Here is a 26,109-nt window from a genome sequence, read left to right as displayed (position 1 = left end):
GGCTGAACTTGCCACAAGGATTTTTCATCATTATTTTTGCATTGGTTATGCTACAATTCCTATGCACATCCACTTAGATGTATAATCCATAGAATTCAGTGGGAGTTACCACTCTATAATTATAGGACTGTAGTCTATAGTGAACTGGTTGGATAGCACAGTGAGGTAGGGCCAGAGTTTGGGGAGTTCAATACCCCACTGTGTCTCCTGGGAGAACAGGCAGCTTGCGTGGCCTTGGGCAAGCTGCACAGTCCCAGGTTGCTTTCAGAAGAAGGGAATGGCAAACCCCTTTCCCAAGGGGAAAAAGCTCCATTGTTCCCTCTAATGGTCATTTTTCTTTTAAAAAAAGTCGAGGTGCAAGGTAGTCCAGGAGTGCCCCCACCCCGAAAATGCTCTCATATCCTCTGACACAAGGGAATGTCTTGAGCAAACAGTGCATGTTTTGTTTAAGTTAAAATTATTCTTGTGCCTGGACAGCATTGGCACCCCGAGCTACCCATGACTTGGTCATTATACTTAGACTATATTTGAGAGTCAGGGATGTGGTGGCACTGCGGCTTAAACCGCAGAAACCTCTGTTCTGTAAGGCCTGTAGATCTTCAGCTGTAAGATCGAATCCATGTGACAGAGTGAGCGCCCGTCGCTTGTCCCAGCTCCCGCCAGCCTAGCAGTTTGAAAGCATGCAAATACGAGTAGATAAATAGGGACCACCTCGGTGGGAAGGTAACAGCGTTCCGTGTCTAAGTCACACTGGCTATGTGACCATGGAAGATTGTGTTCAGACAAATGCTGGCTCTATGGCTTGGAAACAGGGATAAGCACCACCCCTGGAGTCGAACACGACTGGACAAAAATTGTCAAAGGGAACCTTTACCTATATTTGAGAATACTGACAGGAAACATTAAAATATTTTTTAAAAAACATGCTTTTATTGAGCAATTGTTACATTAACAGCACAATCCATAATCATTAGCATTCTAGAAAAGGGTGTAAAAACTGACCATCAAGAGCAAGAATATTGAGCCATTTTTTCCTGGTCCTCGGCAAGTAAGAAAGCAAATTACTAATTCATTGGTTTCTAATCTGTGCTTCCGCTCTGACTCTTCAGAGGTAGTCAAATCACTTCTTCCTGGGGGTGAGAGGTAGGAGGAAATGGGATAATATTAGCTGGTGACATTCGCTGTAGATGTATCTTGACTGCTTACCTGTAACTAGAGTTAATCCTATTCTCGGAGGTATTCATTTGCAGACCCATTCTTTTAAATGCATGTTTTCATTAGGTTGCTTTCTGAACCGCCCTCATTCCCCTCAAAGTTCTTTGTTCCCACTTAAAGTAGAAAAGGGTGAAGGACTGTGTTTGGGATTTCTTTGAGGGAGACACAGAGAAAAGTTGCAACCAGCCTGCAGTCCTTGTGTTGCAGCATGCACTTGTCCAGTAAAGCAGGTACGAGAGACCCAGATAGCTAGCAATATACAACAGAACTAGTCTGGAAGGAAAATGGTCCTGCTTTCCTTCTGTCCAGGAGCTTCAGTGACCCGTATATGCTCCTCCAATCATCTGGTTCTAACATTCCATGGACCCATCTCGTCTTTCCCACAGTCTTTTATTAATCCCTCTGCTGTCTTTGGTCAATTGACCCAATGTGTTTGCCTCTTTGGGTTTCTTCATTTATTAGAATGACTGTGTGGTGCCTTCCTTCTGTTAAAAGTAAATTCTGTATGTTACAGTCCTTCAGACAAGAAAACCCACTTTCTTTTGAAATCGTCTGCATATTTTTAAATGTTACTCTCAGAACTTGGAAGTAACTACCGTATTTTTCGCACCATAAGATGCACTTTTTCCCCACAAAACAGGGGGGCGGAAAGTATGTGTGTCTTATGGAGCGAAGAAAACACATTATATTTTCCTGTTTTCTTCTCCTAAAAAATTGGTGCGTCTTATGGAAAGGTGCGTCTTATGGAGCGAAAAATACGTTACTTGCAAGCAATGTAGTTAACTTCTAACTCAGTACTTTGGGGAGGGAGAGTACATGAGTGTTTTACATTTGAAAGCTGTGATAATTTTTTAAAATGAAAAAAAAAATACCCTAGAAAAATTTCCAGTGTTTAATTTTTCTGCAGAAAAGCTGCCATTTCTAAAGGTAGAAAAATAAAATTCATAAAATTTTATACAATTCATTATTTCATCAAATTAATTAGTAACAATAGCTGGATGTCACTAGAAGAAGAGAGTGCCACCAGAGAAATGGACTTAATAATAATAATAATAATAATAATAATAATAATAATAATAATAATAATAATAATAATATAATTTATTGTCATTGTAAGTATATACACAGTATACCATACAATGAAATTCACAGACACCCAGAGACCAGACACATGCACACACATAACATTCCCCAAACACTCCCCACCCACTTCTTAGTACTTTATACCAAAGAAACCCTGAAAAGGGCTGCTGTTAAGTTGGAATCAGCTGGATAACATACAATTGCTAATATTAAAACTGTAGTAAGCATGCTTAATTTTTCTCTTAATGAAATATTTGAGTCCAAACTTTATAGACTGCTAGGTGATTAAAACGTTTGTTGAACAAGCAATGCTGAATTTGATCGCACTCTAGGATCAGAACTGTAGAGTCAGAAGGAACCCCGAAGGTAATCAAGCCCAATCCTCTTGTTGAAGAAGGAAGTCCACAGCTAAACTATCCCCGATAGGTGGCCACCTAACCTCTGTTTAAAAGCCTGTAGTGAGAGAGAGTCTACCACCCTCCAAAGTGATAAGAGGTGGTTGACCACTTCTTCCTGTCAAAAACATTCTTCCTAATATTTAGGTAGTAGAGCCCCCTACTTAAGGCAATACAAATTTTCACCCAGAAAACGGACTTTAATGTTCACAAGAACATGTGATGAGTGGTAGCAACATAAGAATGAGTAATCTTTTCAATTTACTTTTCTGGAATATTCTTAGAAGTTTCTGAGTTTTAGCCTATTCTATTATCAACCCTAAGTTTAAAAAAAAAGTAATGAGTTTTTTTTAAAGTAATGAAAAAAATAAGCAACTTTTGGAAAAATAAGGGATAATGTTAGTGGTAGTGGGTTACCCCTTTCATGGCTTTGTAAGGAGTTATACAACATATTACTTCTAAACAGCCCTTTCCAAGGTCTGGTTGCACTTGAAGAAGGACTGTGCAGAGGAGCCACTGTCAGCAGGGATCCCACAGTGTGTGTAGCTCATGTCCAAATTTAGCCTAGAAACACTCCTGCTTCCTGGCATGAGAAGACAGTGTTCACTTTATTTTCTTCATAGGAGGAAAGGTTAATGAAAGGACTCCCAAGTGCATCTCTAGGGCCATTTGTTGTCAAAGGATAATTCCTGCAACTGTGTGGTTCCTGGGCAACTGTATGGCAGGAACAGTGTGACCCAAAGGACAGCTTTCCCCTCCCCCCCCCGAAAAAGCCACTGGATTTCGCAACTTCTGTGTTCTGAGAATCATCAGAGCGCTTGACTCTAATTGTGGCAAAAGGTGGCTTCCATGCTTTCCAAATGGCTTTCCTACAATCATAGGAAACTACGTAGCAGTGATCACCTTTACCTTGCTGCTAATTCCTGTCTTCTGATCCTGGGAAATGAGACTTCTTATTTTTACTGTGCTCTAGGACCTTGATGTTTCCTTCTGCCTGTGTTTCTCCCACCATGTTTGTAGCATGACACTGGTAAACACCCTCATCTTCCTTTGTCAGTGGATTAATCTAGGAGGGAAAGCACGTACACACACATAAAAAGAGATCAATGTTAGTCGATACTGATTTAATTCATACATTTTACAACACAGGGATAGTTCATCCGTTATATAAACATGCAGAAACTCAGCATGTTTTGTTCAAGACCTCATGGAAAGGATAATTCATAACTAACGTTATTTTATCACAACAAAATGTAGCGTGTATGGCGATATCCAGTGTGGTGTAATGAATAAAGTGACAGATTGGGTCTCAGGAGACCTGGGTTTGAATTTCTGCTCAGCCATGGAAGCTCTCGGGGTAAACAGAGCACCATAGGTAAAACCCTATATATGTCACATGTCTTGAAAACCCTATTAGACATCACCATGTGACTTGGTGGTGTAAAACAACAGACATGAATTGCATGAAGAGGAGGAGTAAGTGTGTAACTTGTAAATATTCATATTAATCCTCTATAAATAGAAGGCTCTTGGTTTGGGTTAGGTTAGTGGTTCTCAAACTTGGGTCCCCAGATGTCCTTGGACTGCAACTCCCAGAAATCCCAGCCAGCAGAGCAAGCGGTGAAGGCTTCTGGGAATTGCAGCCCAAGAACATCTGAGGACCACAGTTTGAGAATCTCTGGGTTAGATCACTGGTCCCCAACCTTGGGCCTCCAGATGTTCTTGGACTTCAACTCCCAGAAATCCTGGGCAGCAGAGGTGGTGGTGAAGGATTCTGGGAGCTGAAGTCTAAGAACATCTGGAGGCCAAGGTTGAGGATCACTGGGTTAGATAACATGAGGGCCTCTGCAGTTGCATCAGAGTGCCAACAAAAGGCAAGAAAACAGCAGCTTTAAGCATCTGAAAATGCAGTTACAGAAACTGAAAGTACAGTAAAAGTGTCCAAAACTGTTGAAAAATATTTTGACTGGATTTGCCTGGTATCATTTCGTACTCCTGGCAAGAGTCATTGGTCCTTATTCCTGCAGCCTCCTAGGCAAGAAGAAATGGGTGGGAGCAGGAAATGGAGGTAGGTGGCAGGAATAAAGAGAAAAGTGAGACTCCCTGCCCACTGTTGGCTCTGTTCTGGGCCACTCCTGACTTCAACCCCATCAACCACTGACACTAAACAGCCTCTGCAAAATCCTGAGGTTTTTGCAACCTGCAACAGAAAAGCAATTCCCGACCACACTCCCCTTTCTTCCAGACATAAACTTACCAAAACCCAGCCTGTGCTCTCATGTTTCAAAGGGCCACCTCGAACCTGGATGGCCATGTTGACTCTGTCTCCTGGCAAGTCTTCTAGGAGCTTAACTCCCTTTGGGGATTCTGTGACCTGGAAAATGTAACACATGAGCCCACTTTAGATACAGATGCAGGCTTTATGCTCAGATGCCATCGCTAGCCTCTCAGGCTTTTTGTTGAATTTTCCTCCGTTTCTCACACATCTCCTGCTAATCTTACCAGGTCAGCTTCATCATCTGAAAATGTTAACCATCAGACCCAAAATGGCAGAGAACCATCACTTGGCCATCATTTTTCAAAGATTTCAGTGTCATGTTCCTTGATGGGTTCACTGTATGAAAAAGTAATTTTATTTATGTGCCAGGAATAAATAGAGTGAGGACCAACTCCAGGCTTGGAAGGGGCCCTAGATTAGGCATGGGAAGGTATCAGAGGATGATGGCCAAATTCAAGTTATCAGGTAGAACTGCTAGTGGTACGGCTGGACTTCAGGGATGGAAAACAATTGTGCTGGATTTGACCATCCCACTGAAAATAGTGTTTTTCACACCTCCTGAGACTCGCTGGAAAAAGATCAGCTCTTTTTCACACAGAGAGAGGGGTTTTGGAAAGACAAATTGTACATGTAGAAATATGAATGACTAAATGAGCCTCATGACGCAGTGGTTAAACTGCTGTACTGCAGCCAAAACTGTGCTCACAACCTGGGGTTCAATCCCAGGTAGGTGGCTCAAGGTTGACTCAGCCTTCCATCTTTCCGAGGTTGGTAAAATGAGTACCCAGCTTGCGGGGGGAGGGGCAATATGTAGCCTGCATAATTAACTTATAAACTGCCCAGAGAGTGCTTGAAGCACTATGGGGTGGTATATAAGCAGCACGCTTTGCTTTTGCTTTAAACATAGACATGATTGAAAGAAATAACCCCACTCTTTAGGGGGAAAGTTGCATAACTCAGGTAAAGTGGGCAAAAAAGGGAGGAAGTGTGAAAAAAAAGACTTACAATTTTCAATTCAAGAAGGGGGGAAAAGTCCTCCATTTGATATGAAACACAGATGGGAAGAAAATGCAGGTGGGATCCAGAGAAACACCTGAGATATTTCCACATCCCTGGTTGGACTTCCCCAAGATCATTTTGTACTACAAATGTAAATTTTGGGGTTGGGACTTTTCAAGTTGACCCAAATGAAAAAATAAACCCATGTGTCCAGCTGTATCAGGCTGCTGGCTCTGGGCAAATAAAAGAGGTTGCCTGTTTCCTCCCAGGGCCCTGATGTTTGTTTAACTAAGATATTGTCTGTTGGTACCACGCAGGTTCGGTTCTATGAACATGTTCTAGACTCTGAAAGTAGGTCCCAATAAAGTTAAATTATCTCTTGGGGAAGGCTCCAAACTCTCCTACATGGATTCTGTTTGAGTCTGGGTGCCATCAGATACTTAGGTTCGGGATTTTAAGTTGCTTTTTTTTGGAGCGTCCAGGGCACAGTCTGGTCCATCCTATTTTCCGTGACCAGACAACATTCCTTGCTTTGTATCCAGTCAGGACCTTTGTGGTTCAGTGGCAGGGCTGGTTGTTTTTTGTTTGTTTTTTTGGAGCTGGGATGGAGCGATTGAGATTGGAATGCACGTGGATGGAAGGTTTTTTTAAAAAAAAGATTGCCACCAATGGAGTGGCTCTTTTTTGCATGATCTAATGGGATTTTTTTTTCCACAATTGGATTGCACCCTCACTCAGCAGTCCCTTCATTTCCTTATAGTGAACCACATCACTGCTTTTTGGCTGGGAACAGAGAGACACAGAAACATGGCAAACAGGATGTGGTGATGGCACCTGGCCTAGATAACTTTAAAAGGGGATTGGACAGATTTCTGGAGGAAAACTCCATCACAGGTTACAAACCATGATGGGGATGTATAATCTCCAGGCTTAAAAGGAAGGTACCTCAAAGTGCCAGATGCAGGTGAGGGGTATCAGGAGACAGGTATCTAGTTGTCTCATGTGCTCCCAGAGGCATGTGGTGGGGCCACTGTGAGATGCAGGAAGCTGGGTTAGATGGGCCCTTGGCCTGATCCAGCAGGGCTCTTCTTATGTTCTTACCCCTTATCAGGCAAAGGTACAAGGTGCTGAGTGATTGGCAGCTCTTTGTTTACCAAGATTGGGAAGGACACTGGCATTGACATTGCCTTGGGGTGAATGCTGAAACATCTGCCACCCTGAACTTACTCTACAATTCTGCCACTTCCATTTTGAAACTTGCTTTCAACAAGATAGCTTGGCCATCAGATCTGGCTGTGATTTGGGGGTGGTGGTGATTCTCTCTTTTCTTCTGCACCTCCCAAACTTCGTAGTGGCCAGTCTGATGAAGAGTTTTTCAGAACTCAAAAGCCAGCACCAGTTTGTGAGATTTTAGTGGTCTAATTACCACACGTCCTTATTTGATTAACGCTGCAACTATTTCTCCCTTTATCTCCAGCTGCCATTTCATATGCCCTAACTTCCAACTCCACTTCTCTTGTCCAGTCAGGAACCAAAATCACTCACTCCATTCTATTCCTTTCCCACCTGACTATATTTGCCTGAAGTTCATCACATCACCTAAAATTCTTCAAAGAGCTGTAAAGTGGCATCCTCTAGCCTGGTGTTTTCCAGATGTCCAACACATCTGGGGGGTACCAAATGGAGGAGGAGAGCTGTATAATGTCCCAGATCTGCAAGGTACAATCGTCTCTGTCATTCAGTCAGCCTGTGATTGTTCCCCACCAATCAATTTTCAACAACACCCTTAAATCTGAAGCAAACCTGCCATAGCTACAGGAACCGACCCCTGTAAAATGTTTGCCTTCAAAAGGGCACTCCTTGAATATACCTTCTTCCAGGTGATGATGGGAGTGGGGACTGCTTTGACTTCACAGGAGAGGTAGACCTGGGCTCCAGTTACATTGTGAATCCATTTGGGTGGCACAACGATAGCAGGAGCTGGAAGTGAGAGAGAGGAAAAAGAAAGAAATTCTGTGTTTCAGAATTATTGTATAGAATTCTGCATGTAAATGGGTTTTATGGCTGGACCCTTTGGAATAATGCTAGTTCTGCAGAGTGGGAAATAGTGATTAAATATGTTTTTGTTAAGTTGGCCTACTACCAAGAACTGGACACTATCAGTGAAATCAAAATTTATTCAGTTGCCTCAAAGCTGTATGCATTACTGCTCTGACTGGGTCTTTAGCACTACTTGTGTTTACCATCTCTCAGGTTGGTACTTGTTTGTTCCTTTTTAATATCTGTATACTTACTGTTTTAGATTTAATATTGTCTCTAAATGATGTCAGCTGTCTCCTTATATTCACTGTTCTTAGCTTTAAATATTGTCTTTCAATGCTGTAAGCTGCCTTGGGTACTTTTTAAGGAGAAAGATGGGATAAAAATATTTTAAATAATAAATAAATAAATATGTAAATTTGTTCTCCAGGAAAATTAAAGTTCAGCCATTCATGATACACAATATTGAAATTCTAACCTGTCACAGAGTTTAGATTCTTAAAAGCCACAAATTCTTCCTTTTTGGTTTGTTAGGACCCCAGCCCTCATGGTTGGGGACATACTTTGGAAAACAGAATGGCAACGGTAAGAAAAGGCTGGTCTTCCAGTGTGTGGAGCTGTTCCCTTCTTATAGATACCAGTCCCGTTTGCTCAGGAATAAGGACTGTGGAAGCTGCTGATCTGCATAGCTTTGCAATACTGAAGATTTTCAGATTTATCCTACACTTAAACGTGACTGGATGCTTGTGAGAAATAATCCTTGAAAGTGGTATGATAGTTCATGTTTTTTGGACAAACAGCATCTAGAGGTGTGCTGGAATTTCTTGAGCCAGAATTATGGGGCCTTAGCCCCTCTCCCAAGCCCTCTCAGGTATCTGGCATGAATAAATGAGCAAAGGTTGCTCTGTTTCTGAGCTGCCATGCTGTGTGATGATGGGAGAACTGGCCAAGCACGACTAACCTCTGCTGCTGCTGCTGCTGCTCCAAACATTAGGGGTACTGCAGTATCCTGGGAGGCACCCTGAGCATAATAGACAGGGAGTTGTGAAAACAAAGCTGCTTGAGCTTCAGAAAGGATTGTTCCCATCCTTCACCTCTAAGGACTACCTGAGAAGGACATTCTTACAGTGCCCTGGAATACTCCATTAAGAATGATGGTTGAATTTTGTAGTGGAAAAAATGTAACGGACCAAATCCTTTTATCTAGTTAAGCTGTCGTATCACAAACAGCATAACCTTTAGAGGCAAATTGCTCCAAAATAAGAAGCATCTGCTTCCTAATATAAATTAACTTAAGTTTCAGTTTAAGACTGAACGATGTAATATTAAACTATGATTTACTGAAACAAACCAGTTTCTGATTTTGGCTATCCTTGTTTCAACAAAGCACCATTTAAATTAACTGAATTTCTCATATATAATAACTAACTACAATTGCTTTAATAGGGAAACAGATGCTTCTATTATCTTGCTAGGTTGGCAGGAGCTGGGACAAGCAGCGGGAGCTCACTCCGTCGTGTGGATTCGATCTTACGACTGCTAGTCTTCTGACCTTGCAGCACAGAGGCTTCTGTGGTATAACCCGCAGCGCCACCACGTCCCACACAGTGGTGGTAATACTTGTACCTAAAACATGTGTATGCTCGTTTTCATTAAATTCAGACAAAAATGGCCAAAATCCTCTTGGATAACTATGCAAATGGCATAATTTTGGAGGCGAATTACCTCGAGTAATAATGCCTAGCGTGGCCTCTTATTTTGGAGCCTCCAAAATTTAGTCTATTTGTTCTATGACAGCTTAACTAGATAAAAGGATTTGGGCTGTTACATTTTTTCCACAATTCTTAGAATACTGAATAATCATCCTTAATGGAGTATTTGGGGGAGCTGTAGGGAAAATGCCCCAGCAAATTCTTTCATCTCCAGCATGCTAAACTATAGTTCATTCATTCATTCGTTCGTTCGTTCATTCATTCATTTATTGCATTTATATGCCGCCCATCTAGACATAGTCTACTCTGGGCAGCTCACAACATACAAGATAAAAACAATTTAAAATATATATTAACAGTTTTTCAACAATATACAAGACAACAACAGTTCAGATTTACATCCAATAGGGCGTGGTTACATGTCGAAAAAACACTGGTTTTAAATTAGGTTCAGCATGTTTGAAACTAATTTTAAAAAACGTACAGAGAAGTGTGGGTTTTTTTTTGCCTAGGAAGGATAGTTTTTGGTTGGAAAGCAAGGTGATTTACTGTGAGAGGGCCACTGACTTTAAATCACTTGCGAAACTGCTTTATTTTGAAACGTTTTGGCATATGAAATGCCTCTGGTGATATAAATTGTATCCGTGGTGTTTCTCAAGTAATGCAGAGGGCCCCAACCCCCGGTACCAGTCCGTGACCTTAGCTGGACCGGGCCATGGAAACAGACCTCCCGCCCCATCTCCCGCACACACTCACTCCCACACAGCTGATTTGTGCATGTGCAAATGCTCCAGTGCACCCGTGTAAGCACTGTGCCACCATTTGCACATGTGCACGAGCACGCACATGCAGAAGTGCTGCACTGCTGTTTGCACATGCATGCTCGATAGTTCACAAGAGAGGATGTTCATTTGCGCATGCACGCAGGGGCTGCCCTGCCTTCCCCAGCCGGTCCGCAGGATGAAAAAGGTTGGGGACCCCTGAATTAACAGATGCCTGGATCATGAGTTTGGGGCTGCAGAGCAACCTTGCCATCTGATTAGAGAATGTTTGACTGGGGGGGGGAGAGTGCTCTCTCTAGTCTAAAAGCTGCTGTTATTTTTTCTAGTCAATTTCTCTTTGCCACTCACTGATGCCTTCCCTCTGACCAGCCTCATTGCCAGTTCCATTGCTCCCACTCCTTCTGCATCTCCCTGTGTGTGTGTAGGTGTGTGGGTGTGCCTGTGCATGTGTGTTGGACTTCAAGGAAACCTTGCAGTCTGATATATCTCAGTCATCCAGGTGTGGTTATCTGAAAGTTGAGTTATGTCAACTGGATTTAATTCTTGTGACTGAAGAAGCTACTTGGATGAGTAGCGAAACATTTCAACCTAACAAGAAAGAAGTCCAGTTGCCATGACTCAAGTTCCAGACTTACAGTCTGATTTTCCTTTCTATCTTTAATACTGATCTAGCACTACTCCAGTTAGAAAGAAATTTTAAAAATGAAAACAACACCACAGCAGCAATGGTAGACACAGGACAAAGCCTCAAACACAATGATTCTAAAAGCCACCTAGCTCCCCTGAATGTAAAAACAGATTAAAAGTTTTCTCAAAGTTTGGGTCACATGTTGACTCAAAAACCACATGCCTACCACGTGACTTTAAACCAATTTCAAAAACCCTGCCCCATCTCCTGACTTATTTTCGTAGTGTAATCACACTCTAATTTGGGCCAGTATGTCTCAGGTTTAATGCAACTGTGAGGCTCTTGAATGAATGCTATAGTTCAGTCAGTCACATAAGCACAGTTTTTATCACTGGAAGAAAAGCTCCTGGTTGGAGATAGGCAAGAATTTTTCAGAGGGATGGAAGTAGTTTGACTGCAAGTGGTGGGAGAGAGAAATCATTGTCTGTAAAGTGTACCAAAATCTTTTTTGTCTTGTTCATGCTTCTGATCCAAGTTGTTTTACAGAGTTTGGGAGCCATACCAAAAAAATCCTGTAAATCATGATTAAACAGAAGCCAGAATAAGATGCTCATAGACACACCATGGGCAGCCGCTCCTGTTTCAAAGCTGCTTTACCTACATGGAAGGAAAAATGTCCGTCTTGAATCTGTGCCGCACAAAGGGAATAAAACAGTTCCAGGTGCCTTATTTTCTTTATATTTCCCCTTTTTATTTCACGCAGAGTGCTTTGCTGGCTGTCTCTATGGCAACATTTAAGAAGGACAGCAAGCTTTCGCAAAGGCACACCCTTGCAAAATTAAGCCAATTTTCTTTCTGCTTTTATAGACGCCAAGAAAGACAAAGACCACCTGGATTCCCTCACCATTAGCACCACTTCCCTTTCAGATGACTATTATCACAGGAGGGCATCTTTGAACTGGCCTCTGAAAACACAATATTACGCTATTAGGAGAGATACCAATTTATAATGTGCTGAGCTCCTGGTAATTTATATGGTTAGCATGTATGCCAATGAGCTGGTACTACCATACCTGGTATACTAGGTAAGTTGGGAGAATGTACCAAACGCTGTTGAGGATGCCATCAGCTCGGGCAGTGTGCAGAACATGGGCTGCCTTGCCTGACAATGCCTTTGCTTGCCCATGCTGCTTTTCTAAGGATGGGGGGAAATGAAAGGGAAGGCAGAGAAGATGGGGAGGGGAAAAGCGAAACCATCTGCTGGGAGAGTTCCTGTCTGTAAAATTACCACTGACAAATGAATGTTTGTATTAACCCTACTTAACTGAGTCTGAAAGGAGATGAAGCATCCCATGCAGAATCCAGAATAATTCCCTTTGGATCCCAGGATTAATACCTGCTGGGTCCCTTCTGTTTCATGGGTTCAAGTGGACTAATGGCATAATAGTGCACACCTGCTTTAAGATATAGTTATCCCTTAGAGACTTAAGCTCTCTCTCTCTCTCTCTCTCTCTCTCTCTCTCTCTCTCTCTCTCTCTGTGTGTGTGTGTGTGTGTGTGTGTGTGTGTGTGTGTGTGAGAGAGAGAGAGAGAGAGAGAGAGAGAGAGAGACAGACAGACAGACAGACAGACAGACAGAGAGTCTTGGACTTTACACCTTACAATAGGACAGATGGCCATAACATTCTGTGTATGTGCGTTTCAATTTACACCCATTTTTCCACAGGGGATTCTGGAAATTGTAGTCTAAAACAGTAATTCCTCTGTGCTTATGTTCCAGAGAAACGGGTGCTGTCAAAATTAGTAGTCAGCAACTCGTTATGGTACTTGCATTAAGTGCCCTGCAAATGCTTTAGGTTGACTTTGAAAACTGGGGTTACGCACCAGTTACGCACAACATTGAAGCCACCAGCAAAAATGCCTTCTTTGGCTGCTTCCTTACTAACAAGTGCTCCTTTCTGCCTTGCCTAAAGCAGGGAATGCAACCATCTAGCCACTACTGGGGATATGAAATTATATTAGGCAGAACCAAGGCTATGTTTCCCACATTTTGTTTTTGATGATCCCCATCTCCTCATTATGCCCAATGGCATAATGCAATAAGCATGGAGCTTGGCAGCAAATTATGACACATTAAGAAGTTAACATAGGCATTTGCTGTTGCAAGTTGTGCCACTTGGCGCACAGCAGCAAGCGCCTAGGCTAACTTCTTAACATGCAGTGATTTGTCAGCGAGATTTATGCCAATGGTCTTATGGGGGGAGGGGGAGAAGGGCTGTCCTCTATTTGAAGAGTGGTCCATTCCACGTCTGATTTAAAGATGAGGAACCGTATGTTTTAAATGTTTTTAATTACTTAATAGTTTAAGCATTGTATTTTAATTGCTTTTTAATCCGTAATTTATTGTGTTTTTAATCTTTCTTGTTTTAACATGGTAAGCTGCTTTGAGTCCACTCACCAGGAGAGTGGCGTCCTACAAATGATACAAAATAAAATAAAATAAAATTAGGGATGTTAAGAGCCTTGAACTTGCCCCATCACCAGTTAACACCTAGAACTGCAAGCTGACCAAACACGCAGGTCAGCGGGTCACAGTTTCCCCACACTAATGAGATCCACGGACGTTCTGTTCAGATTATAAAAACCATTCTTAATTTTGTATCTGTACTTACATATTACCATATGCAGTTTTATGCAGATATGCATACTCCTTTGTCTTCCTCTTAGTGACACGTGCTCTCCTTTCGGGTGACATGTACCTTATTCTGTATTCTTAAGAATTTTGTTATTTTTCCACATGGGGACCCAGAGCCCAGAGACATATTTTGCTGCATAAACTGACCGTTTTGTGTAGCGAGGCTGCATAATAAGGTTGGCACATCAAAGGCTCCACAGATGTGGAACAAACTGCATTATTTACAAATACATAAATTTACATATTACACACAAATTCACAGAGAGAGATGCATTAAAATGGATGGGTGAAATGCGTCCCTGTTTCTTACAAGAATATTACAATTCATTGCTCTTCCGTAGGAGTGAAAGCTGTAGGCAGAGCCACCTGGGACTAGGAAGAATTGTTTGCAGAGACTGATCTGACTCACAAAGAACATCAGTTTATTACCTTTGAAGTAGAAAACAAAAGCTGCCAAAAAGGAAGTAACCTAGTTCTGTTAATCCTATGGGAACCTCTTAATGATTTTTGTACGGTGGTACATTATGTTTTGTTCACTACATTAAATAAATGCCTAGAGAGAGGTGGGGGGAAGATGAAATTGCAACACAAAGGCCAAATCCTAATTGAGCTGTGCCCACTGGCATGATGCCATCAGTATGGAGCTGGGCAGGAAACTGCCAAAAATTAAGAAGTTAGCATAGGCATATACTGTTGGGCACCAAGTTGTGCGACTGGGGACACAGCAGCAAATGCCTATGCTAACTTTTTAACGTGCAGCCGTTCACCAGTGAGATTTGTAACAATTGCTTTATGTTGGCATAAGAACTCAATAGACAATTGGGAGCAATATGAAACAGCAGATAGGCAGAGAAGCTATTCAGAGCGGAAGTAGATCTCAACATTCCAGGAGTACAGTTGGCGGGATCATGTGTTTCATACATACATACCTTATGGTTTTATGTAAACAGAGAAAGAGGAAAGAGAAATCGACTTTTAAGATCATCTCCACTTCTCCCTCAAAAACAATGTGGTCTATTTTCTTTTAACATTGGCCATTTATCTCACAATTTAGGTCCGACTGGGTACTGATGAATATGAATTAAAACCCAGTGACCACGCAACATAAAGCTCAATGCAGGCAAACATGTTGTGGAATTGTCTTTTTTAAAAAATAACATGTAACATTATTATTAAATATTAATTATTATTATTATTATTATTATTATTATTATTATTATTATTATTATTATTATTATTATTATTATTATTATTATTATTATTATTATTATTAAGCTGACAGGAGTGTTTTATATTTGTTGCAACTGGTTTGACATCACTCTTGCCCACTTTCCGCAGTCTGACCGCCTGATGTGAAGCAAAGGGAAACACACTGGGGAAAGAGTTTCCCTCAACCAAGTGGCCCTTGTTTCCAAACAGGTTTTTCTTACGGCCTTTGCTCAGCCCTAAAACAGGCTTTCCCTAGATGTGATTGGGTTCTTCTGAACTTGATGACGGCTCCCTCATTTTGGCGGGAATGAGAAACAGAGGCGATTTGGACTGTTCAACAACCTTAACTTTATTCTCATCAGCTTCTGGGTTAACAAGGTGTCGCGGCTGCCACCTCTTCCTACGTCACCACTAGAGATGACAGGCCACGATCCTTCACACACACACACAGTACTTCGCTGCCACCAACCACACATAAACCTGACTCTTCAGACTTTGTATGGATTTAAAAATAAAAAGGATGATTTATTGTATACAGAAATAAAATGAAAATCACTGATAAAAAGAATCACTTTTAATACTATATTTGTCAGACCTTCACCCTGCACAGTTCTTTATTTCTTAACACACAGTTACACAAAGTTACCTAACCTACATCTAACCCTGTCACTCTCTAATTCCCCCAACAACAACTCCCTCAACAACCTTTCCCTCCTTGTACACCCCCCTTATATACACAAGCTCCACCCCTATAAGACCCACCTCCTGCCTTGCCATAGGCCAGGAAACTCCAGCCTTAGCCAAGACAGGCAGGTGACGTCATGGCACACGTCACATACCTTCCCCCTTTAATAAGTTGTTTTGTGGGGGAAAGCTAAGGTGCTTTTTCCCCAAAACAACTGCAACAAACACAAAGCATTACATTTATTACACAATTTAACACAACTACAAATATACTTACACTTCCTTCCTACAGGTAAATAAAACATGCAATGTAAAACATTTATCATACACAATACATAACTTTTCAAACACTTTACATTGCCATATACCATACACAGAGTCCATAAGTCCTTTAGGTGTCGTCTTCTGGTCTTCTGGATAAGGCGTCAGCCACACAGTTTATAGTCCCTCTGACCACCTTAACCTCGAAATCATAGTCCTGCAAAAGAAGCGCCCACCTCATCAGTTTACTGTTCTGTGATTTCATAGTCTGCAACCACGATAGAGGTGAGTGATCAGTGCACAAGGTAAAATGTCGACCCCAGATGTAAGCCTTCAGCTTCCGGATCGCAAAGATGATCGCCAAACATTCTTTCTCGATGGTAGAAAGATTCTTCTCCCTGGGAAGCAACTTCTTGCTCAGGTACGCCACTGGATGTTGGTCTCCGCTGTCATCCTGTTGGCACAGTACCGCTCCCACACCGGCATTAGACGCATCTGTGTAGATGATGAACTCTCTGTTGAAGTCAGGAGCATGCAGCACTGGATGGTTGGTTAGAGCATCTTTCAGCCGTCCAAACGCCATCTCGCACTCTTCCGACCAGGAAACGCTGTTGCTGCTCTGCTTCTTTGTCAGGTCTGATAGAGGCGCAGCAATCTCACTGAAACCGGGTATAAACCTTCTGTAATACCCTGCCAGACCTAGAAAGGACCTCACTTTCTTTTTAGTGGTAGGTCTGGGCCAATTCACGATTGCTTCTACCTTGGCCTCTAAAGGTTTGATTAGGCCTCCTCCCACTATGTGACCTAGGTACTTCATCTCTGAGTTACCTAGCTGACACTTACTAGCTTTAACGGTTAAGCCAGCATCTTTCAACCTTTGTAGCACTAACTCTAGATGATGTAGGTGATCTTGCCAGGTGTTGCTAAAGATCCCTATGTCATCGATATAAGCTACTGTGAAGTCACTAAACCCTTTCAGAGTATGGTCCATGAGCCTTTGAAACGTTGCTGGTGAGTTTCTCAGGCCAAAACTGAGGACCCGGAACTCAAACAGGCCAAATGGACTGCAAAATGCGGTTTTCTCTTGGTCCTGAGGATCAATTCTCACCTGCCAAAAACCTTTAACTAGGTCTAAGCAGGAGATGTACCTACACCCCCCAATGGTTTCTAAGAGGTCATCAAGCCTGGGCATAGGATATGCATCAGGTTTGGTTACTGCGTTTAGCTTTCTGTAATCAACGCAGAACCTCACACTGCCGTCCGGCTTGTCCACCAAAACTATCGGGGCTGACCAAGCACTAGAAGAAGGTACAATAATCTGATCCTTTAACATTTCATCCAGTTCCTTCCTAACTTTTTCTACATATGGCCCTGTTACTCTATAAGGGGTTACAGATTGAGGGGAAGCATTCCCTGTGTCAATCTTGTGTAACACACCCTTGGCCACACCAGGTTTGCTTGAGAAAACTTCACGATATCTTGTCACTAGTGCTAAAAGATGATTATGTTGTTCAGTGGATAGGGTAGGGCTAATCTGCACATCCTGTGGATTATATTTTTGCTGCCCTCTCCCTTCCCAAAAGGGTAATTCAGGCTCCTCCTTGCCAGCAGCTTTCATGGCAAACAGCACATGATTGGTCTCTCTGTAATAAGGCTTCAGGGCATTGATATGAACCACTCTCCTGCCTGAACCTTCCTCGTCCTCAATAACATAATTGAGGTCACTTATTTTCTCAACCACTCTGTAAGGACCATCCCATTTAAGTTGTAACTTGTTCCCTTTTATGGGCCTCAGCCTGAGAACATCATCTCCTGGGTTGAACTGACGTTCTCTTGCCTTTCGGTCATACCATTGCTTTTGTTTGGCCTTTTTAGTGGTTAAGTTTTCCACAGCCAAATCCATATTCTGCTTTAGGCAATTCATTAGGGAGTCAATATAAGCTACCACGTTTTGTGGATCATCCTCAAAGCATTGCTCCCAATTTTGCCTGATCAAATCTAGCGGTCCCCTCACTTGCCTTCCAAATAACAATTCAAAGGGACTGAAGCCAGTGCTCTCCTGGGGTACTGATCTATAAGCATAAAGGAGCAGCTGTAACTTTTGGTCCCAGTTATTTGGATTCTCTTGTAAATATGCTCTGATCATTCTTATAAGAGTTCCATTAAATCTTTCGGTTAACCCGTTGCTTTCTGGGTGATAAGGGGAAGTTTCCAGGTGTTTAATCCCACAAATTTGCCATAACCTCTTCATTAGTCTGGATGTAAAAGAGGTTCCTAAATCTGTGATTATTTCAGAAGGAAAACCCATCCTACTCATGTAATTCACTAAGGCTTCTGCTACAGTCTGGGTCTCTATATTACGTAATGGGATCGCTTCTGGATATCTCGTGGCATAGTCTACTATAGTTAAAATAAATCTGTTCCCCCTCTTAGTGGCATTGGGCAATGGACCTATGATGTCCACCCCTAGACGTGTAAAAGGAGTTGAAATCACTGGTAATGGGCATAGCTTTGCTCTGGTTTTATCACAATTAGAGCCCTGTCTCTGACAAATATGGCATCTTTGACAGAAACTCTTAATATGTTTACCCATATCAGGCCAGTAAAAGTTTTGGGCTATTCTTTGTTTGGTCTTGTTAATCCCCATATGAGCTGAGAAAATGTCTGCATGTCCCTTTTCCAGAATCATAGGGCGATATTTCTCAGGCACCACCAACTGTCTCTTAACTTCAGGCCCCCCTTTTGAAATATTATTCAGTTTTTCCCTATACAGTAAATCACCCTTAATAATAAAACGTTCAGGGCACTCAGGTGATAAATCTTTATCAGTCACCTTTGCAAAACAATCTTTTAAGGTGGGATCTGCTGTTTGTTCCTTGACAAAGAGGCTTTTCTGAGGTATTTCAACTGAGAATGCCTCAGGTTGTGGTACAAATTTCTCTGGCTCTTGAGAGTCATTCCCACTACTGGCTTCACTTTGTACTGATTGTGCACGTGTTACCACCAGGGCACTCTTGACATGCTTTGTTAAGTCATTACCAATAAGAAAAGGGGTAGGGATCTCAGAAGACACCCCCACTCTCCACAATCCCTTCCAACCTTGATATTCAATTTTTAAGTCAGCTACAGGTAGTGAAACTAGTTCTGACCCAATCCCTTTCACAGATAGAGTCTGGTCAGCAATCATACAACTTTGTGGTACTATGTCTGAGTGGCAAATAGAAATTTGAGAACAAGAATCTCTCAAAGCAGTATAGTCATTTTCAAAAACTTTTATCCTGTCCCCAGCAGATTCCAGTAAAGCAGCATTGGTCTGTATGTAATAATAATGGACAACTTCAGCGAGAGGTAGCTCCTTCAATGTATCCAATTCAGAGCTCCTAACTGCCTCTGCCTGGGTTTCCATGACAACAGAGCTTTCACTAGAAGAAGCTTGAGGTTTACTCTGAACACAAAATACAGCCTTTGCTTCTTTTACATTAACTTTCTGAGGTGGAATTTCTTTATTTTGCCTTGTATTAAAACATTGTGAAGCAATGTGGCCTTTCTTTTTGCAAATGAAGCAGATTCTCTCCCCCCATGAGCTTTTCCCATCAAATCTCTCAAGTTTCTCTTTTCCCTCCAAAACTTGTTTACTGTGCTGGCCCTGTTCTGAGGGCTTTTCACTAAAATGGCCGCCTACTTTAGTCAGTCTTTGTGCTTGTTCTTTAGAGAACTTTGGGTCCCATGTTTTCCTCACACTTCTCCCCTCATAACAACTAGGACCCCTTATTTGAGAAATAAAATCAGCTATTTGAGCAGCGTTTCTAACATCAGTTGGTTTTCGTTCTTGAACTAAAAATTTAAGTTCCCCATGGAGTAAGGAATAAAACTGCTCCAGGCCCACAACATTTTTCAATTCCTGAAAGGTTTTTACATTCTCCTGTTCAAGCCACCTATCTAAACACTTTTCTAAGTTAAAACCCAGTTGGGTATACGATTCATCTGCTCTTTTAGAAAGTTTTCTGAACTTCATTCTAAGATGTTCTGAATTAATGCCAAACCGATTATAAACCATCTTTTTGAACTCTGAATAATCTTTACTGAGCTCAACTGGCATATCAGCATACACATCAGCCATTTTTCCACTCAGGAGAGACCTCAAAATTATCATTTTCTCTGTTTCCCTCACAGAAAAATCAGCACAACTACGTTCAAAGATTTTAAGGAAGTTTTCAGGACAATCCCCCTGTTTATATGTAGGAAATTTCTTCAAATCTGCTTTTGATAATTGGCTCCCCTCATTTTCCCTATTATTATTATTGTTCTGATTCATCATTTCCAATTTTCTTAATTCAAACGCCATACGCTCCCTCTCTAATTCCATTTTCTCTTTCTCTAGGGCAATTCTTTCCCTTTCTATTCTTTCCTCCTTTTCTATTTGTCTCATTTGAAATTCATGTGCCTGGGCTAATTGAATTTTCTTAATTTCTGATAACTGTTCACCAATAGCTCCTTCCTGCACTGAGGCCACTCTTCCCTCACCATTTGACTCATCCCCAGACCAATCTGACATTGCTTGGTCTCTTTGTTCACTCACTTCTGCCATTTGACTGCGCGTGAGAGGCATTTTAATCACACAGGAGGCTCTTTTCTATTTTCAAGCCTCTGTTTAAAACGTCACTTTTTTTTTTTTTCTGTGCTAAGGTCTGACACTCTCTAACAGGGTATATCAACAGATATGGCTAGGCTTGTTACTGTAGTCTCTAATGGCTTCTGCCCCTTCACTGGGCCTCTTGCCAGATTTAGAGCTACTTTAATTTTCTGCCCTTGGCTCTAATTCCAATCCACCACAGCTTCACCCTCTCTCAGGTTCTGTAGTTCACTAGGGAGATCCCAAATCTTTGCTGCCCTTGGTCTGTCTGTCCCTTCAGAGTTCTCCCAACTCTGGACTCTCAGACCAAGTCACAACAGCCTTCTATTTTGGGTCAATCTCCCTCACAAAATGGACCTTCTAGAGCTCATAAGTCAGTTCCCTCACTCTGAAGTTTAGGTGCCTCTCTACTAGATCTGCTCCCCCCTGGAGACAAATCCTAGAGAGTTACCCACACCCCACTTCAGGTGCTCCTAACTGAAATCCTTTTGCTCTGGTCACACTAGCCAAGGCTTTTCTGGGCAACTGGGCAACTGGACAACTCGTATCCCACACGCTGCCACCAGTTTTGTCGCGGCTGCCACCTCTTCCTACGTCACCACTAGAGATGACAGGCCACGATCCTTCACACACACACACAGTACTTCGCTGCCACCAACCACACATAAACCTGACTCTTCAGACTTTGTATGGATTTAAAAATAAAAAGGATGATTTATTGTATACAGAAATAAAATGAAAATCACTGATAAAAAGAATCACTTTTAATACTATATTTGTCAGACCTTCACCCTGCACAGTTCTTTATTTCTTAACACACAGTTACACAAAGTTACCTAACCTACATCTAACCCTGTCACTCTCTAATTCCCCCAACAACAACTCCCTCAACAACCTTTCCCTCCTTGTACACCCCCCTTATATACACAAGCTCCACCCCTATAAGACCCACCTCCTGCCTTGCCATAGGCCAGGAAACTCCAGCCTTAGCCAAGACAGGCAGGTGACGTCATGGCACACGTCACACAAGGTTAAATGGATCAAAACAGCTTAATTCTGGAATCATTCTATAACTCAATTGTGAGGGTTCATATCTAGCCTCGCCTTCTTTTCCAAATAAAGTAGGAGTCATTTGTAAAGTTAAATCAAAACTTGGTTTTATTGAGTCATTCAACCGCAACACATCATTTAACTGTTCATCTTGTAAGTTCTCTCTTGGCACCAATGGGCGAGGCAAGGGCAACCAAACTTCGGGATCAAAAGAGTTCAATGACTTGTTCTCCCATGGCCCGGATAAGAAAGGGTCATTATCTTCCTTAGGTTGTTCTCTGTCTTCATCTCCTAATAGCGGTAGGGTCTCCTCATCTCGGGCCTTTCCCCATAAGTGTTCCCCTTCTCTCTCACAGGGGCCCCATGGTCCCGGTGGTATGCTATTCTCTGTGTGTCCTCCGCGCACCATGCCCGGCATTCCTCAGCTTCCCTCACTACTACCTCCTTCTCCTCTCTCAGCCGTCGCCTCCACTCTCTGGCCTCTGACTCAACCCAGTATGATGGTCTTTGGGGTAAACCCTTCCTCTGGCGGTAGTCAGCTTCCTCGCGAGGCACCTTCACCTTTTCCCATCTCTCTGTCCATGGGTCTTCCACCCAGATTAGTTCCCAGCCACCCCGGATTTGGTCTCTCTCTCCTTTTATTTCCCCCATTCCTGCCTCTACCACAGACCTCCCCCTTTCTTCCTTTCCTGCCACTTCCCCTCCAGTTTGTGTGGTGACTGTAAGTCTTAATAATCTCTCCTCCAATTCTCGGGTATCAATTCCCCAATGGACAGTCTCCCAGGGAGGTGGCAGTGGGATGGTTTGAACCTCCTGAGACACCCTAAGGACGGACAGCACTCCAACGAGTGCCTCTATGCTCTCGTCTCACCTTTCACATCAATACTTTTGACTCTGGTGTAAATATGTCACTTCTCACATTGGGGCTGGACCAAAGCGCTCACGGTTGGTCATCGGCCTCATTGAGGTGCTCCTCACAGCACACACTGTCCCACAACATGGCTGTCTCGCTCAATCCCCCTCCAGAGGTGGAGTGTTGCAGGTGGGACTGGGATGGATCACTTTCATCCCTGCACTTTGATTGAGAGGGTAAACCACGACCGTCCATTCCAGTGGTTTCACCACCCTCCCATCACCTCTGTGGGAGGAAGGGTCTGTCAACAGTCCTCCTCCCGTCTTAAGGTTAGGGAATTCTCTCAACAGATCACAGACCTTGCTAGCTGGTTCGTCCACACCATCTGTCTGCACCACGCTGTCTCTCCTATTTCTCGCTTTCATGCCCGTTTCCACTCTGAATTCCTGCGCTTCTCCTCCCTCCTTTATAATTTCCTCCCATAATATCAGGTCTTGCTCCTCCCCTTTGTCTCCCTCCTTGTCTTCCGCTAAGCATATCTCTGTCGCCTTCTCGCCTTTCCCTTCATCTTCCTCTATTTTTATGAGTTCCCCCTCTGCACCTTCGAATGTCTCCTCTTGTCTACCGTCTGCCGAGGACGGCACCCTAGTCCTTTGTCCTTCACACTAGAGCACTTAGAAGGCCAATGAGAGAGAGAGAGAGAGAGAGAGAGAGAGAGAGAGAGAAAGAGAGAGAAAGAGAGAAGTGGAAATTGCCTATCAGCACTTGTTAGTAGCTTCTTAAGACCACTTCTGCTGTTGAAGCTCTGTACAAAGTGAGCTTTCTATATCTGCCCCTGCTGACTCCTGTAAGTCTGGACAGCTAGTGACTTCACCCAAGGAAACCTGATTTCCATGGGTGTAAATCACAACGGATCAACCCATATTTTTATTTTTCTGCAGTTGCACTTTTCTACGTTTCTTTTTCAAGAATGTACTGGCAACAACATGATTGTGATATGGGGTTCTGCCTATATTGCACATCAACCATTAATAATAAGATAGGTCTATAAAGTCCTGACTCCTGCTCTGCCATAAAACTGGTTAGAGGACTGTAGACTGCTCACTGTTTTCAGGTCTACCCATAACCTGCCTCAATGGGTTGCTCTTCTTCTGAAGAAAAAAAACAGGCCACTCTTCTACCACTCTTAACTTTTCCAGGAAAAGACGGGACCTAAAATGTAATACAATGTTTTCCCAAAAATAAGACAGGGTCTTATATTAATTTTTTGCTCCAAAAATGCATTAGGGCTTATTTTCAGGGGATTTTTAATTTTTTCCATGTATGACAATCTACATTTATTCAAATACAGTTGTGTCATCTTCTTCTGGTTGCTGCACAATGGTGGAGGGCAGGGTTTCACTTAAACTGGGACTTATTTTTTGGAATAGGGCTTATAGCTGCCTAGAGTGGTCGAAATGACTAGATAGGCGGGGTACAAATACAAATACAAATACAAATACAAATACTAATAATACTAATACTAATACAAATACTAATACTAATACAAATACTAATACTAATAATACTAATAATACTAATAATACTAATAATACTAATACTAATACTAATACTAATAATACTAATACTACTACTACTACTACTACTACTACTACTACTACTACTACTACTACTACTACTAATAATAATAATAATAATAATAATAATAATAATAATAATAATAATAATAATAATAATAATAATAATAATAGCATCCTGAAAAATTATACTAGGGCTCATTTTCAGGTTAGGTCTTATTTTAGGGGAAACAGGGTAAATAGCAAGCTATTACTAAACGTCTTATGCATTTAGTAAAATGTTTGAGCCTAGCTTTGTCTCCATTTTCAAAACTAATTTTTGACAAACACTTTTCAGCCATCCCCACATCTGACAACTACAAAGCATTTTTTTTCTTCTTCCTATGGCTGCACTCCCCATTTGCTCAACTCATCATCTCCCCCATCCTTGAGCTACATAGTACAGAACATTTCTATAGGTTCCAAGATTAAATGTTGCCTCTCCCTGATGCCAATTTCTTATCAGCGCATTTTGCAGCACAGATGTCAGCACAATTCTCTCCAGGCAGAATTCATCCCGGCAGCCCCAATACAAAGACTGAATAAACCAGCGTTGTATGAAAAGTTAAACCAAGCTAGAAGTAGACAGAAGAATAATCATTTACTCAAACTCTTATATTTCTACTCAAGATTCCAAGAAGCAAAGCAGAAGGTGTAAGTTCTCTCTCTCTCTCCCTTTTTCTCTCTCTCACACACAAACTGGATTATGTAGTCCAAAATGATCACCATTTCCCAGACTATTTCCAGTCATAAACAGGAATCAAATCCATCCATAAGTCAGCCTGAGCAGAAATGCAAGTCTGTTATTCAATCCAACACTCTGATTTTTGCTAGTGCATTTAGTGGTAAGGATAGAAAAGGGATTTCCTTGAGTTTCCCTCTAAATTTACCAGTCTTACACTTCCTGACACCATCAATAGGACAAAGCTGATTTAAGCCTTTGAACCCCACACATTCCACAAGTGCATGATGTGTGGGCAAAGAAAAAGTGCACATACTACTATGAGTGCATTTGACACATACACACAGCTAGAAGTTCTTTATTTGAAAGAATGCAACCAAACAAATGTTAATCAAGGGAAAAACATGTTGAAAGGTATGCGCATTAAGCAATCTGCATGCATTAGGAAAAATGTATAAATTTGGAAAAATATGCAGAAATATTCACACCAGTTGCCACGTGGCTTACAACTCAGTGCAGAACTGGAATGCGAAAAGAATGTTGTTCAGGTTCTGAGAAACATAAAGGAAAGGAGACAGACAGATTTTCCTACTCCTCCCCAAAGGGTGATAAAATTAGCTCTACCATCTTCTTCACTAATATGTGAAGAGTCTTCTACATGCAGTATTAGTTCTGCTCTAAAGACTGGGTTGTGCACCAGTCTTATCGACAGTTTGCCTGATAACAAGACAATGTTCCTTTTCTCATGTTCTGCAGTCCCCCACCTTCACATTTTTGTCCTTCCCAAATCCACGGCTCTACTTTTTGTGCCACTTTGTACCAATGAAGGATTTAGCACTGTGGTGCTTCCGTTATGCACTTATGTCCACCGTAGGAGTTCCCCAGTCTCAACCTTGCCTGAGATTATTGCTCCACTGTTCTACATGGGTGCGGTGGGGTGAAAAAGCTCCAGAATTGTAGCATACGTTTTGAGGAGAGGAAGGAGGAAACAAAGGCAAGCCACAGCAGGAGTAGGGGAGGCACTGGTGGCAGAGGAACAGGCTAGAAGGTGCAGCATTCAGCAGCCTCTCTGTTCAAGACATGGATTTTCCGCCATGGTATGTGAGCCAATTTTGTCACCACCACTGCTTCTGATTGTTGACACTGTTGCCCATGGATTTCTCCCCATGCCTGCTCTTCCAACGACCTGCTAAAGAAGACTTGCCTGCTGCTCAGCAGTGAAGTTGAGAAGGTGGAGGAATAAGAGATGGGAGAATGACAAGAGCCATGTTTGGATGTGGAAAAAACAAGAAGCA

The 26,109-nt window shown here is 42.2% G+C and overlaps 1 protein-coding gene across 1 annotated transcript in view; it reads right to left on the bottom strand.

The window, feature by feature from the left end:
- Positions 1-910: 910 nt before the first annotated feature.
- IGFBPL1 (insulin like growth factor binding protein like 1) overlaps positions 911-26,109 on the bottom strand; it is a 71,141-nt gene continuing 45,942 nt past the window's right edge. Inside the window, exons 2-5 of the mRNA XM_020791353.3 lie at positions 7,841-7,950; positions 4,951-5,067; positions 3,603-3,759; positions 911-1,130 (exon numbers count right to left, since the gene is read on the bottom strand). Of these exons, the coding sequence (XP_020647012.3) occupies positions 3,610-3,759; positions 4,951-5,067; positions 7,841-7,950 (377 nt within the window). The 3' untranslated portion in view covers positions 911-1,130; positions 3,603-3,609. The remainder of the gene's footprint in view (positions 1,131-3,602; positions 3,760-4,950; positions 5,068-7,840; positions 7,951-26,109) is intronic.

The sequence above is a fragment of the Pogona vitticeps genome, chromosome 2, assembly GCF_051106095.1.
Source record: "Pogona vitticeps strain Pit_001003342236 chromosome 2, PviZW2.1, whole genome shotgun sequence".
Lineage (NCBI taxonomy): Eukaryota > Metazoa > Chordata > Lepidosauria > Squamata > Agamidae > Pogona > Pogona vitticeps.
Note: the sequence above shows the minus strand (reverse complement) of the source record. Positions and strands in the feature narration are given on the sequence as shown.